The following is a 17,488-nucleotide window of genomic DNA, read 5'->3' as shown; positions in this document are numbered from 1 at the left end:
TTTGGCTTGTCCCGAGATCTTATTTTTAGAAATCCTGGCGGAAAAGCTGCCTGCATCGGGAATGTCCTCTCGTTCCACAGGAAACGCGCTTCCCCGTGGAAACCGGCGCAGTGGGGCTGGGCTCCGTGGGGAGTGGGCACAGGAGGGACGGGGGCAATGGGGGGGCTCAGCCACGTCCCGGTGCTGCAGCCCGTTTTCTGCTCTGGTCCCAGTCCCCGCCACTACTGGGAGGCCGTGGGTCTTACATCTCCCCAGCTTGTGTTCCTGCTGGAGGCGATTTATTCCTAAGCCCTGACATCTGCTCCGTGGAAAGCGATGGAGCTGCTCCTTCCGAGGCACAAATCCCTGCTCCTGTCCTGCCACTGGCTCTGGGACCCCGGCCAGGCCAGGCACCATCACACGCGGTGGCTTTGCTCATGCTCCTGCAGGCATGTCCACTCACTGCCCCTTTTCCCTGGGGACCTGTCCCATCCCTCCACCCTGCCACCCCCAAGGCTGCTGACCACTCAGGTGATCCTGCTGGCCATGAAGCCACAGGGATTAGCAGCTTCCTCCAGACAGGGATTTAGCCAAAGCTACTTAGAGCCACGCCTGGCAGGCAGCAGCCAGCTTGGTTGGAGAGAGGGAGATGGGGAAAGCCAGGACATGTGGCCTGAGCCCTCTTAAGAATGCTGAGTGGGAAAGGGGTTTCCCAGGGTTAATAGCTCAGCATCTCTTGGTGAAACCCTGGGTTTGGCCAAACTGTGTGTCCTGCAGTGCCTTCCCTTACCCTGGTGAGCCCTCAGCCTCTGTGTTGTTTCCAAAGCTTTGTGGAGACCTTTGAGCCAAATGTCCATCCTGTGCAGGCTGGATGGAGAGGACAGAGGGATGGGAAGGGGCAGATGCTGCTCACATGGTGCTGCCAGCCAAGATGCAGGACAAGAGCTGGCAGATGGAGGCAGGCAGATGGAGGAGTGTGAGGCTGCACCAAGAGGCTCTTTGCTGTGACGGGATCTTGGCTCGCTGCTGGTTCAACAGCTGCTGAGCTTCCCAGGGCTGGGGGGCTGCAGGACTCTGGAGGGATGGAGGACATGGGGATGGGGAGCTTGGGTGACTCCCCAGGGAAAGGGGCAGCTGGGGAAAGAACAGGCAAAGGCTTTCGGCTGAAGTTGTGGAGATGAGGGATGTGGCTGGAGCTGTGGCTGGGGGATGGAGCAGAGGGTGGAGGGGGCTCAGAGCCATATCTGGGACACGTTCCTGTCCTGCCGATGGCAGGGGAGCACTGTGTGCACTGCTGCTCTGTTGGACCTCCTGGATCACTGCAGAGACCACAAGGAAAACTCCACACCAAGCCTGTGTAAACCTGGCAGCAGGTGAAGCTGAGAGCAGCAGAAAGCCCCCACCCACCCTGCCGAAGCACGTAGGCAAAGCAGGAGCAGGAGCTCCATCTGAGGGACCCTGAGCCAACTCTGGGCTCTTCAGAGTCCCCTCTGGTGGCCTTATCCTCTGCTAATAGGATCCTCAGATACCTTATAGGGAGAGGCTCAGGGGAAAATCTGGCTGCAATGAAGGGACAGGAAGGATATCCTGTTTCCCTAGGGAAGAGGTCATCAGGTAAAGTAGCCAAGGGAATCCTGGCCTGCAGCAGCCAGTCCAGAGCAAAGGGTTGCACTGGGGATTGAGGAGAACCTGACTGCCCACTGAGAGGTTTGGGGGTTAGTCCTGCTGGCACTGAGCTTGTGCAGGATCCACTGGGACCCTCACAGAGCCTGTGATTTAACCCAGGTATTTGTAGGGTCACAATTATTGCAGTCCTTACACTCCCAAGCCCTCTGTGGGGCTCCAGCCTGTCTCCTGGTCCTCACTCGGACTATTGTGGGACAGGACAGGATGGTCAAAGCCCTCATCTGCCAGACCCCAAGAAAGGAATCCTGGTCCCCAGTGAGCAGCCCCCAGGTGCCCTGTCAGCTGCTTGAGGACAAGGCAGGACCCTCAAGCTCCATCTTCCCTGCATCCACCTCCTCCACCCCCTGCCTCCCTCTTTCCCAGGGTGGGGGGCTGTGGTTTGTCTGGAGGGTGGACAGGTGGGAAGCTCTGCTCCTGGAACAGGGATTCCCTGCCAGGCAGGGTAGCTCTGTGCACACCTGAGCCAGGGAGGCTTGTAGAGAGGAGACCCAAGATGAAACCGGGGGATGAAGCAGAGAAACAAGGATCAAGTTTTAGACACTTCTCTCCTGTTTTACATCTGGAGCAAAAGCAGGAACATCCAAAGCTGGAGGGATGCTGAGAGGAGCTGCTGGCAGGGAGCTGTTGCACAGCCCTTACCCTCGAGTGGGGCACAGCCAAAAAAGCCATCATCGCTCCCAGGTGCAGGATCACACAGCTCTAAGGCTCGGGGACAAGGTCTTGCCATGCCACCGTGGCTGGGGACACTGCTCCGGGTCTGGTGCCATCGTGTGGACACACGACACTTGCACGAACCCCTTGTCCCCTTCCCTGGTGGAGAGACCAAGCTTGGCAGCACTGCTCTCCCAAGCTGTCTCGAACACTGAAGGGTTTTATGCCCCACTCCCACCGTCCCAAGTCTCCCAAAATCCTGCCCACTGTCTGGATCTCCTGCTCAGCTGTCAGTGCTGCGCCCTCCCTCCCCAACCCATCAACGCCATTGCTGTACCCCACCTGCTCTGGCCACCCCCAAATTGTGACTACATTGAGGGGTCAAATACGTGCTGATCTGATGAGGAATCCCCCAAGCCCCCTGGGCAAGGGAAAGGGGGAAAATAAATGACCACAAGTGGCCAGACATTGAAAGAATGAAGGTACTGGGGGGGAACCTGCTCTGTCCCCCAAGTCTCAACAGAGGCTCTCTGCCACATGCAAACCTCTCTCCACATTTTACATCCATTTCATATTCCTTCTTGCCTATTTTCCAGGAAATCCCGCACACCTCTCCATGGACAAGCCCAGGTGTGCTCCAGGCCTCCCTTTTCCCCAGGGAATCACCATCCCAGCACATCCCATGGGTGCCCCATCACCGCGCCCAGCCTTGGGTGTCCCGGGGGGCTGCAGTGAGCAGCGATCCCCACCGCTCCGGCCCAGCACGGGGGTGCGGGCGAATGCCTGCCCTGCCCGGGAGCCCCACGCCAGCGGGGCCTGGGGGTGGCCCGCGGTGGCCCCGCGGCTGCGGGACGCGCCGGAGCTCCCACGCGTTCCCACCAGAGGGAGCCCAAAGGACGCGAATCGCGGGCGCGGCCGCCCGGACACGCCACAGCCCGGGGAGGCAGACGGGGACTGCCGCCCCTCCGAGCGCTTTGCAAATGCCCCGAAATCTTCTTCCAGCCGCCACACACCCCGGGGAGAAACCCTGCGTGTCTGTCCCTCCGTGGGCCATCCCTGTCCCGGGGGCTGCACCGCCTGCCAGAGCTCTCCTCCAGCCCAGGCGCCTGTGCAGGTAATTTGAGACCGGATATGTCGGAAAACAGCGGCTGTGGCAACAAAGAGGGTGTTCCCAGAGCTTGGGGCAGCCCCGAATCACCGCTCTGGCAAGTGGATGTCGCCCAGTTCAAACCATCACCCAACACCACGTCCAAACTCAGAGCAGGGTGAAGCCTCTCTGCTGTGATCACTTTGTGGTGGATGTAATTACCCTAAATTAATGCAGACGCAAAGCACCAGAAAAGGAGGGTTTGAAAAGATGCTCCTGGTGCTTTTGGAATGGAGCTCGTGGCATTGCACCAGAAGATTTCCCGTTCACACCTCGTCGTTCCACAGGTGTGGGTACTGTTGGACATATTGTTGGTGGGAAAAGGGAGCAGGATGGAAATAACCTGCCAGATGGGGATGGGAGATGGGTGGAGAGAGAGAGAAGAAATATCGCAGGCAATGCTGCATGATGTCAGAGGAAAGTCCCTCCCATTTGCCCAGCATTTGCTTGTTTATTTGAAGCCCATCATTAGTGGCAGGCATGTGGAAGGGGATTTAAACCTGTCCTGAGTGAATTAGGTGCCACATTTTGACCATGTGTCTAATCTACCGAAGTCCTCTCCAGTTCCTGCTTTCCACTGAAAGCTGCTGCTTTCTGCGTCAGCCAGGAGGTCTGGGGGCTCCAGCTCTTGCCCTGCATGAGGGAAATTTTGGGCACGTCAGAGGCTGGGGCTGAAAGCAGGAGGCTGCCTCAGTGTCAACAAGAAGTAGAGAGGCTGTGGGCCAGGGAAAATCATGGAATAAGTGGATCTGGGCCAAATCCAGGCAGACAGTGCCAGGCTACTACTCAGCACTGCTGCCAGAGCAGTCTGGCACAGACAAGGAGAGGAAATCCCAGCCAGACCTGGCGTTTAATTGGGACTTCCTGGTGAAGTGGCTGAAAATGTTCAGCTCTTCGGGACTTTGGGGCATAGAAGCAACCAGAGGCCAAGACACTTGTGGGAGGCCACCAAGCCTGGCTGGGAAATCCCATCGTGGCCATCAGGGGGAAAACACTTCTATGGGTTGAGTTTGTGCCCCAGACTCTTCACAGCAGTCCCAGAGATGCTGGAAGCAGGGTGTGCATGTGCCAAGCCTTGTGGTGAGACAGCTGAGATGGGGAAAGTTGCCTGTCCATCTGGGAAACACCCCAAGGAGGGAAGAGAGGAGAAAACAGGAATTTCCTTAGAACTGCTGTGGCAGGCAGGAATGCAAAGGGAAACTGAGGCATAGGAGAGTGAACTGGTGGGATGGTGTAGGACAGGACAGTTTAAACATGTGGATGCACAGCTGTCCCCAACCCTCTCCTCTAGAGCTGCTGGTGAGGGTGGCATTAGGTGGCTGGCAAGTGTAGGGTTAACCCAGCCCATCCTTTCCCAGGTGCTGTCCAGCCTGGCCCAGGTGTGGGTGGTGCCAGGACTATAAAAGGGCTGTGGGAAGCCTGGACAAAGAGCTAATGGGGTAGGGGGGAGATGGTTCTGTCTCCAGGCTTGAAAGGTGGTGGCAGCAGAGCTGTGCTGCCATGCCAGAGCCTGTTCCCTGGTTTGGGAGCATGTTGTACTGGACAGCACTGGAGTTTTCCTACAGTATGACTGTGCCAGCCTCATGGCATTCACCCAGTCACCACCATCCTGCTGGAGAGGGCAACTGGACTGGCTGGACCTGCTATGCTTGTGAGATGTGGGTTTGGGATTATCCTTAGTGGATGCAGGTGGGATGTTTAATTATTCCTTCCCATTTCCTGCAGAGTGTGAAAATCAGGCTGAGAGTCTCTCGTCTCTATCCCTGCACTTAGAGAAAAATGCCATCCCTTATTGTGTTCCATCCCCTGGTCTCAATTAATGGCAGGATGACTCTGGAGTCTTGCTGTGGTCCCCCAGGGTGGGTGTCATTTGGACCTGCCACCCCGCATCTGTCTGGTTAACCTGTTAGTGCCCGTGTCCCCATCACTGCCTATCACACCATAACTAGGCTGATACGACTTGGCCTTGTGGCTTCTTGTTCAGCCCATCACATGCCACACTGAGTGACCTCTGCTCACTGCTGGAGGGAGTGAGGTGATGCCAACAGCCCTGGGAAGCGCAGGTGAGCCCTCTGGAAAGCCCAGGCTGTGGCATTTCTCACATTTCTGCTTCTTGCCCATCCAGTGTCATATATCTGATTCATCCCACAGCAAAAATCAGACTCCTGGTGCTTCAGTCTCCCTGGCCTCTGTGATGGTCCCTTTTCCCTGGACCAAAGGGAAAGGTTACACAAGGAACTGGGAGCTCACTGGGGAGCTCTCCTCGTATCCAGCTCCAGTTTGCTGGCACCAAAACACCACAAGTTTCTGGAGGGGCTGGATCCACCGGAGCCTGTGCATCCCCTGTTCTCTGACACAGTGGCACTGCTGGCAGCTGTCTCACAAATTCAGGTGCCATTTGCTGTCTCTGCCTGGAGATGAGCCTTGCCACCAATTTGCTAGATTTCTTCTTTCAGTGGGCAGAGTATTTCAGGCTGTTTACTCACATTTGTGGCATGTTTTCTTCCTCCTGGGGCTCAGGAAACTTTCATTCATGCTGAAGTTTCCACATTGTCACCTCTGAGAGCTCATGATGTTCTTTGAGCTTTAATTCTCTCTATGGGCAGCATAAACTTTCTGGCAGAAAAAATGAAAGTCTGTGCACGTGTCCCACTTTTTTTTAGTTGATTTTTTTTTTAGGTGCAAAACAAGAGTGGAAAAGTACAGCCCTGAAGTTTATTGGTACCTGGAAGGTGAGGCTTAGAGTAAAATCCTGTCACAGGACATGGAGCAGAGTGTGGTATCCTTGCATAGGGAAGATGCACTCCAGCCCTTTTTTCTCCCAGTGAAGCAGCAAAAGTGCCAGCAACCAGTGTAAGATGCTCCCACCCTCCCCAGTTGCCAGCTGTTGCACTGCAAAGAACAAAGAACTATTTGTCACCATAAATTAATGGTGTCATTAATGTGATGATTAAATTGGCATCTGGGGGTGTCAGCATGAAGAACAAGGCTGTCATAGCAGCCCTCATCCCTGCCATCCCCATGGTGCTGCCCCTCAGCCCTGTTCCATGCCAGAGATGCTCATTTGCAAATAAATTCATGTGAAAGTGCTGCGGACCCTGTGGTGAGTTTCCCTCTCTATCCTGCATCTCCATTTGCTGCCATGCTTGTGTTTCATTGGGATACTGTTGTAGCTGATAGGAGTTTCTTTATGACTGGAGGTTTTGATCTTGACTTGGAGAGTGAGTCACGACGTGGCAAATGGGATCCCACCACAGAGATGTCATTTCCTCACCCGGTGCTCTTTGCAAATGAGGTTTTGCAGAGCTTGAGCAGCTCTTTTTCCTTCCAGCTGAAAGCCTCTTCCCAGACACATTTAAAGACATGAATTGGGTGCTGAGAGCTGTGTATAGGCAGGGAATTAATATCTACCATGGCCCAGTGGGAGATGTAACAAGTCCTGGCAATAAGTCCCTGGGAGACCTGGGGGGCACCATAAATCAACCTGTGAGTGCCAAGTGGCTCTGAACCAAGGGGAGGGGAGAGAGGCCATCCCTGTGCTGTGCCATGTAGTTACATATTTTTGATAACTCAAAAAGGAGGAGACTTAGAAAGTAACAAAGCCATAAATTGACTTCTTGGTGCTTGGTAAAATGCCCTAGACCAGTGCTCCATTTAAATGTATTTTGGAGATGGACTTGCTGTAGCTGAGGTGGTCCTAAGATCATTATGTGTTGGCCAGGATGTTTTCAGCTGGAAAAATGCTCCTTTGGGTGTCCCCTGGCTTGGCTCTGCTGCTGAAGAAAGGCAGAGCTGGTTTGGCCAGGTGCTGAGTCCCTCCTGCCCACCGAGTGTGCCACAGCTTTGTCATAGAGCAGATTTCAGCCAGGACGAGGGATTTCCATCACAGCTTGCTTATTGCTCCTGGGGCTGCCAGAGCACTCTGCTGCAGCCCTGGGACCTGCCCTGGTCTACTTCTCCTCCTCCCCAAGCCTGGATTGTTCAGGTTAAGGAAAATATAGTGGTAGCTTACTGTGTCCTTTCTGTGAGACTGAGGGCCACAAGACACCCCCTTCTTCTTGCAGCTGCATTTGTCATCTCCAGGTACAAAATGCCATCTCTATTACTGGTTGCAATGCCAGTGTTGGCTCTGCCACCTCTGACCCTGTGTGGTGCCATAGAGCAGCATCAAACAGGAGCTGAAAGAGGTGGCGAGGGGGAGACAGGAAAACAGTGTGCTATTAGCAAAGCCCTGGCCAACAGACACATCCACAACCTGGGGTGAAATAACCCGATTCTTTTTTGATCTTGGGTGATTCATTCTGACCTCAGTAGAAAAACACGGTCCCCAGCCTCCTGCTGGATGGAGGGCACAGAGTTGGAACTGTGCAGATTGTTCTCAGGATGCCTTGGGCTGCAGCCAGCCCTCATCCAATTCCATCACTGCCCAGAGGACATGGCCAAGGCAGCACCCCTGGATAACTCAGCCTAATGGCAAAAGCCCAGTGCTCCTGCCAGGTGAAAAGGTACTTCAAGTCTGTGCTGGCCCTGATTAGCAAAATTATGGTTGCCATGGAGCCTGAATACCTGCTCATAGAGTGCCTGCCTTCCCTGTCCCCTCAGCAGACCCAGGGGACATAAGCTGTTCCTTAGAAAGCTGATTGCTTTTATCCCAGTGAATATTGAAATGGTCTTTTTTTTTTTTCTTTATTCTTCCTTCTTTCAGCTTTGTTTGAGGTGGAGGAGAAATGTCCCTCCCCAGCTACTTCTCAGATGAGCTGTGGGGCTCTAATAACAGAAGTTGTTGCAGGGAGAAACTCCAGGCTGTGAGTAGGGCACCAGCCCTGCATCCCATAGGAACATGGCTAGCTGTCCCAGGGGAGCAAAGGCTCCTTGCTGTTCCTTTACCAGATGCCTGCACTCTGGAAAAGGTGCTAGCCAGTTTATGACCAACTCAGAAAATGGGAGTTGGAGATCTAGAAACAGCTGCCACTATTGTGAGAGCTTAAGATGTCACCTGCTTAGGCTGTGTGAGAGGGGAGGAGGAGGCTAAAATGCTGAGGTGAGATTTTTGGGAATGGGTACAGCTGTTACACAATGAAAAAGCCCTCTGGAGAGTTAGTGAGTAGAAATACACAGGATAGTGATGGCTAAAAAATTATTATGGGAGAGTGTCCAACGCAGACAAGGATGGGTGGGTGGGCTCTGCTGGGTAAATCACAGCAGGGCTGCTTTGAAAAGGCCACCTCACTGACCTGTCTGTGCAAAATTATTCAGATCTGGGCCTGTTTGGTGCCCTGTGAGTTTGAGTGGCCCTTCCTGGCCTTGAGGTCTGAAAAAAGCATTCTCCTGCTCTCTGAAATGTATCCTCTAGGCATGTAATCTCCAGGTGACCAGAGAGGGGCAACTTTGAGTAGGCAGGTCCCAGCAGGAAGAGAAGCCCCTTTTACATCTGCATGGCTAAAAGATTTGCTTACTGTCCAAGGGGAGAGCATTCATTCTTGCCCAAAAGCTTAATGGCCCTGTTCTGTCAATGCTGGCTATCCCTGCCCTGGAAAATTTGCTGCAGCAATACACTGAGAAGGGGCTGCTTATCTGCTTCCTTCTGTGACAGAAGAATGCACCCCAGGGGCTCTTGCCTGATGCAGGATGGCATGGACAAGGGACTGTCTGTGCCTCAGTTTCCCTCTTGGATGCAATGTCACTCTGTGGCTTGGTGGCTTTTTGTGTTTGGAACTAGAGGGTGTTAATTAAATCTGCAAAGCGTGGGAAGAAATGGGGACGGAGCACAGGCAGCTCTACAAGGCTGTGCTGGGCTGTCCTGCAATTCCTCTGTGATGCCCTCTTGAAAAGAGCCAGAAGTGGATGCAGTTGGTTATTAGGGCTGTGCCTCTTGAGCTTTGAAACTGAGGTTTTCCTTCTCTTTTGGCTTCTTAATTCTCCTCAGAGTTTGGCCTTGCTCAGCTTCTGTGTGGCAGCCTTAACCCACTCATGGGGGGACCCAGCTGCCAGCAGGGACAACCTCTGCCCTGGCTGGCCCTCTGGGAGGGATGGGTGTAGAGCAGGGAGCAGGAGGAAGACTGGAATTGGGGTTACAAAGGGAGCCTCATGGGTGCCATGGCTTGTCTTCTTCCAGCCTAACCCAGAGGTGCTCTGGCCACAGAGAGGGCTGAGCTGTGGCTGACAGACCATGAGGAGGAGCAGATTTTGGTGTGCAGCTGGCCATCCCCCCACTACCTTCCCAGGTAGGGTTAATATAATAAAATACCTGATAAGGGGAACAGGCTGAAGGATCATGTTCCTATGTGCAGTTTACCCTCTTCGAAGCAGTAGGGGAGCAGTAGAGGAAGAGGGGTTGTCACCTCCTGGTCATTTGGTTTATGAGAAAATTGAAAGAGAGAATGGATCATTCTAAAGGACTGTTAGATTTGCGAGGACTTAGAGGTGGGATGCAGGAAGAGACAGATCCAAGGGAAAGAAGTGATGCCCAGTCAGTCCCTGAGAGCTGCCAACTCTTCCCAGAGAGATATGACTGCAGGTGGTGTGGGAGCAGCTGTTGAGGCCCCAGTTATGTGGGATGCTCCAACAGGCTGATGTGAATGATGAAGGAAACAGGGAGCAAAGGGAGAAGGATCCTATGTCCCGTGGTTCTGGTGTCCCAGAAAAACTGGGGCTGTGAATGGGAGAGAGAGGTCTGCCACCACCTGGAGGCCAGGATCTGACAGCCTGGTGGTAATGGATGGACTCGTGGTTCAGCTCTGACTGAACAAAGCTTTGTCTTGTCCTTGCTCCTTGCAAACCATCCTTCCTACATGCCTGTTGTCCTCAGCAAGGAAAGGAGGCTTCAGGGAAACAGATGTTGAAGTTTGTCAAGAGCTCAGCAACATCTCCATTGCTTTGCTCCAATCCAAGCAACCTCCAAACACCCCAGTTCCAGCAGACATCCCCTCATCCTCCCAGGAGTGCAGGACATGTGAGCCATGGGGATCCCTACAGGGACAAGGACAGAGGTGCAGAGCTCAGGAGGCTCCCCAGGGACTGCCTTGAGGCAAAGCCTAGACAGGGATGAGGAGCAAGCTGGGTGGGAGGATTGTGGCTGCATGCAGGGAACAGCCTCTGCCCCAAGGACGGGGAGATGGCTGTGTAAGTGCAGAGAGCTCTGAGAGCACCTGGCACTGTGCTGGGAGCTGACTGTGTGTGACTGTGCTCATCAGGGCAGTCAGAAAACAGAGGGAGACAATTGAGGAATGGAAGGGAGCGAGATTTCCTGGGATGCTTCTTTCCATGTTGCAATCCCCGAAGTGGGCTCATGCTGAGGCTCCTTGTGCCTCAGTGGTGCAGCCCAACCTGCATCTGCAATGGCACAGATCTGTTCCCTGCCTCGGGCATCCCCCAGGGAAAACAGCCTGTGCACAATCTGGAGGCAGGGACAGCAGTCCCTGCCTCATCGCTTACTGTTTGTGGCTCTGCCACCCAGGGGCTGTGACCTGCAACGTGCCAGTTCCCTGGCACTGTGACCCATCCTGGCATCTGCCGAAACTGCCCTGCTGAGCCCCTGCCAGCATCATCCGGCTGCTGTCCCTGTGTCCTGTCCCAGCTGTCACCAGCACTTTGCCATAATCCCCTGTTTTACTGTGTCTCCATCCCCGGAGGGGATGAAGTTTCATTTCCTGACTTCCATAGGACCAGGCAGCAACTCTTCTCCTTCTCCCTCCCAGTTTCAGACACTGTTTCCAGCTTGTTGATTTCTTCCCTTGAGTAATGTCTTGTTTACAGTCATTTACCCTCCAGGCCTTTGGCTTCAGCAGTTCTTCTCCTCTGGGGAAAAAGATGGTCTCCTGAGGAAAGTCAAGGCTCAGGGCAGCCACTGACCTGCCCTTGGCATGTTCGCTCTGCCAGCTCCCCTCTGCTTGGTGCTTGTTTGCTGCAGGGAGCAGAGGTAGGGCCAGGTCAGGGCTTTGCTGGTCTTGTTCTGTCATCCCTTGCCTGCTCTGGAATTTCTTTGAGCAAAATCATCGAGGAGTGAGGGGTACTGCTCTATCTGTTGCGTGCTCTGGCATCAGGAGGAGGATTGGGGCGTGCAGGACCCCAGGGGCTGTGTCCTGGTGCTGGCGGCCACCAGATCCAGGTAGCTCCTCACATCCTGGCCACAAGCACCGGGCTCTGCAGTGCAGTGAGCTGTGCTGGGGCTCAGCCCGGGTGGGAGCGGGGAGCGTGGGACTTGCGGCAGGTCTCTCCTGGCAGGTCTCTCCAGGCTCCTTCTCCAAGATCCCTGTACTGCCTGCTCGAATTCAGCCCTGCTGGGGCTCTTTCAGCTCCATCCTGCTCAGCTCGGACTCTGTGCAGGGTGGGATGCTGCTGGGACAGGCTGAAGTAGGTGGGTCCCGGGATGCCGGAGCCCTTCAAGATGTCATCCCTGGGGGGAACCGGGTCCACCTGCGCCCTGCCACCCTCGGAGGGGATGAAGGGACCGGCGCGTGTCCGTGTGCCCAGGGGTGCCTCCCCGTCCCGTCCCGCCGGCTGGCAGTGCCCGCCGCCATCGCACGGAGCGGGGGAACGATGCGCAGCCGACCCCGCATCCTCCGCCGCCTCCTCCTCACCTGCGGGGCTGGAGAGCCCGAAGCCGGGGAGCCCCCGCCCCGCAGCCGCCAGCCCTTGGCCACCGCAGGCGGAGGGGGAGCCCCTGGGCTCCGGGCGGGTCTCGGACCGGTCCAGCGCGTGGAGGGGAGAGGAGCCGCGGGCGGAGCGGGGACACGCAGCCTTGACACGCGTCCGAGGGGCTCAGGAACCGTGAGTGGGTCTGTGTGTGTGCATTTCTGTGCGTGTGTGCGCGGGTCTGCGCAAAGCAGGAGCGTCCCCCGGGACGGGGGTGTCAGCACAGGTTGCCAGCACGGAGGGCAGGCGGGAGCGCGGACAGAGACGGGACACGGGCAGGGAGCTGAGCCGGACGCGGAGCACGGGGCGATGCTGCGAGCTCAACAACTTCCCCGCACCCAAGTGTGACAGGAGCCGGCGGGAGCCACCTGCTTCACGGGGGAGTGATTCGGGTGACCCAGGGATTGCACATCTATAAGTGGGGAGACCTCAGGAAGCCGCTGGGTCCATCTTGCATTTCCCGAGATGATCCCGGACAAGCGGGTGCAGCACAGGCTCCCGTGCCGGACAGTGCTGGGGCGGCCGCGGGGCTGATCGATGCTTTACTCACCACCGAGGCCACGCAAATGACAAATGCCGGAGTTGCGAAGGCTGCCGGAGGGGCAGGAGACGCCTGTGCCGCCCTCCCCTGGGACTCTCAGAGTCAATAGAGTTTATTACCTTAACGTTATTTCCTCTCTCTGAAGGGCAGCTTTTTGGCAGTGCTGCTTTGTAGATAAGGAGCCAGCCGAGCCAGCCCCTGGCAGGGGCAGGGTCTCGGCACCGCGATTTGCTTGGCCAGCGGCGGGAAAGGAAGCCCCTGGCACACCCCCGGCTCACCCTCCAGCCTCTCAGCTGACAGCGGACAAGAGGGAGAAGGTGAATAAAGGCAGGCGGCTTCTCCGAGCTGAGCTCCGAGGGGAAAGCAGCGGCAGGATTTCATTTGCCTGCCTCTTAAGGCAGTGAAGTCTCCATACCCTCCCACGCTCCCTCCCCAGCCTGACCCTGTCCGGCGCAGGGGTGGTGGGACCTCAGCGTTCATCTGGAGTTTCCCAACAAGCTGTAAGTCCTCATCCTGCTGGAAAATCAATTTTCCCTCTAGTTGTTTTATGGTTGCCCTGCCAGCCCTTCTACATAGCTGGTAGAATTGCGGCCAGGAGTGATTTTTGGGGCTGGCTTTTTGGGGCTGTATCCTGCTCTGCTTACAGAGCAGGAAAAGAGGACAGCCCTGCTGACATTCCCCTGATGATGGGGCAAAGGGCCTAAGGTGGACTGGGGAGCTGCCAGGGTTATTTTCAGATGGGAAATGGGGCAAGAAGCACTTGGGAGCCCTGGAGGGAGGTTAGGTGGAGATTTTGTGTGGTTTCCCAAAGGAAAGGCTGTGGCTGGGGCAGGATGGATACGAGAGTGCAGAGCCCTGGTGATTAGCAGCATCCTGGCATCAGTGGGGAGAGGGACAGTGGGAGCAGGGGGAGCAGAGAAGTTGGGAAAGCATCCCGCAAACCTCTCCATCTCTCCACAGCCATGAATCCCTATGTCAACTGCTCCAGTTCTGAGTTCCCCCTGCCCCAGCAAGACTTCCCTGTGGAGCCCATCAGCCCTGATCTCAGCAACAGGACTCACCCAGAGACCTTGTTCGACCCTAAGGATGCCAACCTGACAGAGGAGCAGCTGCGGGATAAGTACCTGGGACCTCGACGGTCCAACTTCTTTGTGCCAGTCTGTGTCGTCTACCTGCTGATCTTCTTGGTGGGGGCTGTGGGCAACACGCTCACCTGCATCGTCATCCTCCGGCACCGGTTCATGAGGACACCCACCAACTACTACCTGTTCAGCCTGGCTGTGTCTGACCTGCTGGTGCTGCTGCTGGGGATGCCACTGGAGCTGTATGACATGTGGAGCAACTACCCCTTCCTGCTGGGGGCCAGCGGCTGCTACTTCAAGACGCTGCTCTTTGAGGCCGTCTGCTTTGCCTCCATCCTCAACGTCACGGCCCTGAGTGTGGAGCGCTACATCGCTGTGGTACACCCGCTCAAAGCCAAGTACGTGGTGACCAGGAACCATGCCAAGAGGGTCATTGTCACCATCTGGGTCTTGTCAGTCATCTGCTCCATCCCCAACACCAGCCTCCATGGGCTGCAGCCTCTCTACGTGCCAGGACGGGGGCGGGTGCCTGATTCAGAGATCTGCACCCTGGTGAAGCCACGCTTGACCTACAATCTCGTCATCCAGATCACCACCATCATCTTCTTCTTCCTGCCCATGGGGACCATCAGTGTCCTCTACCTTCTTATTGGCCTGCAGCTCAAGAAAGAAAAGATGCTGGAAGCCTTGGGAGCCAAGACCAGCAGCAGCCGCAGCTGCCACAACACCCAGGGGCAGAAGAAAGTCAAGAGGAGGCAGGTCACGAAGATGCTGTGTGAGTCAGTGCTGGGGATGGCAGAGCCAGGGACTATCTCCCAAGGCTGTTTTGGGAGGGTGCTGGGGGGAAACTGAGTCATGGACAGTCCAGAACACTGAGGCTGGGTCATCCCCGAGGTTGTGGGTCTGGCTTGGGGGGTGTTGGGGCAAAGGCAGATCTGGTGATTCTGGTCCAGCGGTGAGGATTGCTTGTGCCAGCTCCCACCAAGCCCTCCTTGAGTGAAGTGCAGGGTGAGAAAGGGAAAGGAGGTGGGCTGGGATGGGGGAACTCACTCCCTGTCCCTCCACCCAGACCTCAAATGCTGGTGGCAGTGGTGGGGTTTCCCAGAAGGGCAGCACTTCTGCCCAGCCCCACAGCCTCTGTGGGCAATGACCCAAGGCTGGATTGAAACATCCTCTTTCCCACTGCTCTTCACTCTTGCTCCCCTCCCCAGCACAGCTCCCAGAGCCTCTGGCCCCCTTCCCAGGAGTGGGAACTGGCTGCCCATGGGTAGCTGCCTCTCCCAGCATGCTGACCTCCACACGCTCCTAGTCCCATGATAGCATAGCAATGGCAGATTGCCCAGCCCAGTCCAACGGCAGGGCCAGGGCTGCTTTTCTGCCACATCCCAGACAAGTGGTAACTCTGCTTTCCATGGCACTTGGGCTGGGCTGGGGACAAAGGGGGGACCTGTCCCCATGTGCCACAGAGATGCATTGTGGCATGGGTATGGCAGAGGACCCCAGGACTACCTGTACATATACATACCTACACCCTTTCCTTTCCATCAGCAGAGCTGGGTTATAAAAAAACAAAACCAAAACCAGAGCACAAGGAAAGGTCTCAAATAGCTCTTGCTCCTTGGACTTTGCTGGTGAAGGTGGCAGGTTCCCAGAGGCTGGATGCAAACAGGGGAATCCCCCAGCTGTGCTGCATGGCTGTGACAGAGCCAGCTGCCTGCCTCATGAGGAGTGGAGAGGCGCAGCACAGAAGTACCTGGAGTAGCACTGGCAGGAGATGGAGGGAGGAGATCCTGTCCAGACCTCCAGCCCTTCCATGGCAAGTCCAGAAGGCACTGAGGGGACCTTTCCCCTCTCGTTCTTCCTCTCTCTAATGCTTCTTTGCTATGGCCAAAGCTGAAAGAGGGCGGTGCTTGGCCAGGGACTGGGGGTCTCTGTGGGGTTGGTAATCCCTATCCCCCCAGTAACACCAGCTCCTCATCTCCCCACAGTTGTGCTGGTGGTGGTGTTTGGGATCTGCTGGGCTCCCTTCCACACTGACCGCCTTGTCTGGAGTTTTGTCTCCACCTGGACCAGCAACATGCTCCACATGTTCCAGTATGTCCACATCATCTCAGGTGTCTTCTTCTACCTGAGCTCGGCTGCCAACCCCATCCTCTACAACCTGATGTCCACCCGCTTCCGGGAGATGTTCAAGGAGGTGATGTGCCACCCCGGCCACCGCCCGCCGTGGGCACGGAAGTACTCGCCCAGCGTCACCCGCACGATCACCCGCAGCACCGAGTGCGAGCCCCTGCCAGGCACCAGCGGGCTGCCCCTCTCTGACGCCAAGGAGTACGAGCTGGAGGACATGGACAGGGGCCAGGCCACCACCCACGCAGTGTCCCTCTGCTGAAGAGTGGGAGGACAGGGAAGGACTGCGACCAGCCTTCCTCACCACCAGCATCCATCTGACTGTGGCACTCATCCTGTGGTAGGGAGCGAGGCAGGAGTGATGGAGGGATCGCTGCCTCTCTGTGCTGTCCCACTGGGATGGAAAGGCTGGTTGTATCAGCAGCACTGCTCCAGGGACACAGTGGCAGTGGCCTTGCTGTGGTCTGCATGCATTGTAATGCATCCTACTGTCCTCAGCACCAGGCCTGGCCAAGGCCAGGGCATCCTTTGTGGTGTGGGGACAGCTGACTTCTATGTCAGGGATATGCCAGCAATCCCCAAAAACATTCCATCCCTCCTGGCCCAGTGGGGTGAGCCCCCAGGTGCTGGAGTCAGGGTTTCAGGCACCCCAGGCTGTTTTGGGACACAGAGATGGATGGGTGCCCTGAGAGGTGCTTGCACCTGGGCTGAGACCCAAGGGACTGGGAGAGGTTTACACGGGATGGAGTGGGGAAAAAATGGTCTGTGGGTGCCTTTTCCCTTGAAGACTTCTTCAGGGCTGTCTGGCACCAATGTGACCCTGATTTTTCTGGCACATCTCTTCAGTGGTGCCTGGCTGCAGGGTGCTGGTACAGCTCCTTGCTCCCAGCCTTTCTCATGCCCTGCATTCCCAGCCCTTTGAGGGCAAGGGAAGGAGCATGGCTGCTCCCTCCAGAGCTGGAGTCTGTGGGGGGAAAATACGGGACAAAGGGATCTCCAGACTGCCTGTTGTGCCAAGGCTCCGTGACTGTGTCGCATGAATATGCTCCCCTCTCCCGTCTCTGACCAGCATGTGGTGGGTGCCAATCTCCTCTTCCTCTGCCCACTGTGGTCACCTGTACTTGTGGGGAATGTGGGGAGCCCTCCTCCATCCCTGCCCTGTATGGGCTGAGCCTCACTGAGAATTAAAAAAAAGCATTGGCCTGCGCTGTGCACTGGTTGTGTCTCCCAACAGCCAGGTCTGCTCCCTGCATGGGGCTGAACCCAGGCCATGCTCCTGGGGAGGGTGATGGATGGGCCACATGCCAGGGTGATGGACACCAGGGGTGTTTCACCGGATCTCCCTGGGGGCTCTGCTGCTGTCATGGGTCTGTGGGTCCAGGCACACTGAGGACACAAGAGGGAGGGCACAAGTGGGATGCCTGCACCCTTCCTGGTCTCTCAGGCTGAGCTGGGGCTGGGGCCTTTGCAGAGGGACAGCTGCCTCTGGAGCTGTGGCCATCAGTCCTTCCCCAGACACACGGCTCGGAAAATGTCACGAAAATGCCAGGGAGCGTGGGCTGACTGGTCATGCTCTCCCAGGCTGGAAGGACCCATCGATTTGCTGTCTGAGATCAATGCTGCTGCCTTCCCTGTGTA

At 56.3% G+C, this 17,488-nt stretch overlaps 1 protein-coding gene across 1 annotated transcript; it reads left to right on the top strand.

Annotated features, from left to right (window-relative positions):
• The first annotated feature begins 72 nt into the window (after positions 1–72).
• NMUR1 (neuromedin U receptor 1) lies at positions 73–17,056 on the top strand. The gene is made up of 3 exons (XM_042042173.1): positions 73–13,138; positions 13,599–14,495; positions 15,709–17,056. Exons 2-3 carry the CDS (start codon positions 13,601–13,603, stop codon positions 16,110–16,112), a joined length of 1,299 nt encoding a protein of 432 aa, XP_041898107.1. The 5' UTR covers positions 73–13,138; positions 13,599–13,600; the 3' UTR covers positions 16,113–17,056.
• Positions 17,057–17,488: the final 432 nt, after the last annotated feature.

Source organism: Corvus kubaryi, unplaced genomic scaffold (genome assembly GCF_017639235.1).
Source record: "Corvus kubaryi isolate FWS band 111438036 unplaced genomic scaffold, C.kubaryi_AGA036_p1.0 37397, whole genome shotgun sequence".
NCBI classification, from domain to species: Eukaryota; Metazoa; Chordata; class Aves; order Passeriformes; family Corvidae; genus Corvus; species Corvus kubaryi.
The sequence above is the reverse complement of the archived record's forward strand: the minus strand, read 5'-3'. Positions and strand labels throughout refer to the sequence as shown.

Bases quoted from the DNA above. Each gene is read 5' to 3' on its own strand.
- NMUR1 (XM_042042173.1), top strand. From the start codon at position 13,601: ATGAATCCCTATGTCAACTGCTCCAGTTCTGAGTTCCCCCTGCCCCAG. The intron at 14,496-15,708 runs GTGAGTCAGTGC...ATCTCCCCACAG, and splicing joins GCAGGTCACGAAGATGCTGT to TTGTGCTGGTGGTGGTGTTT.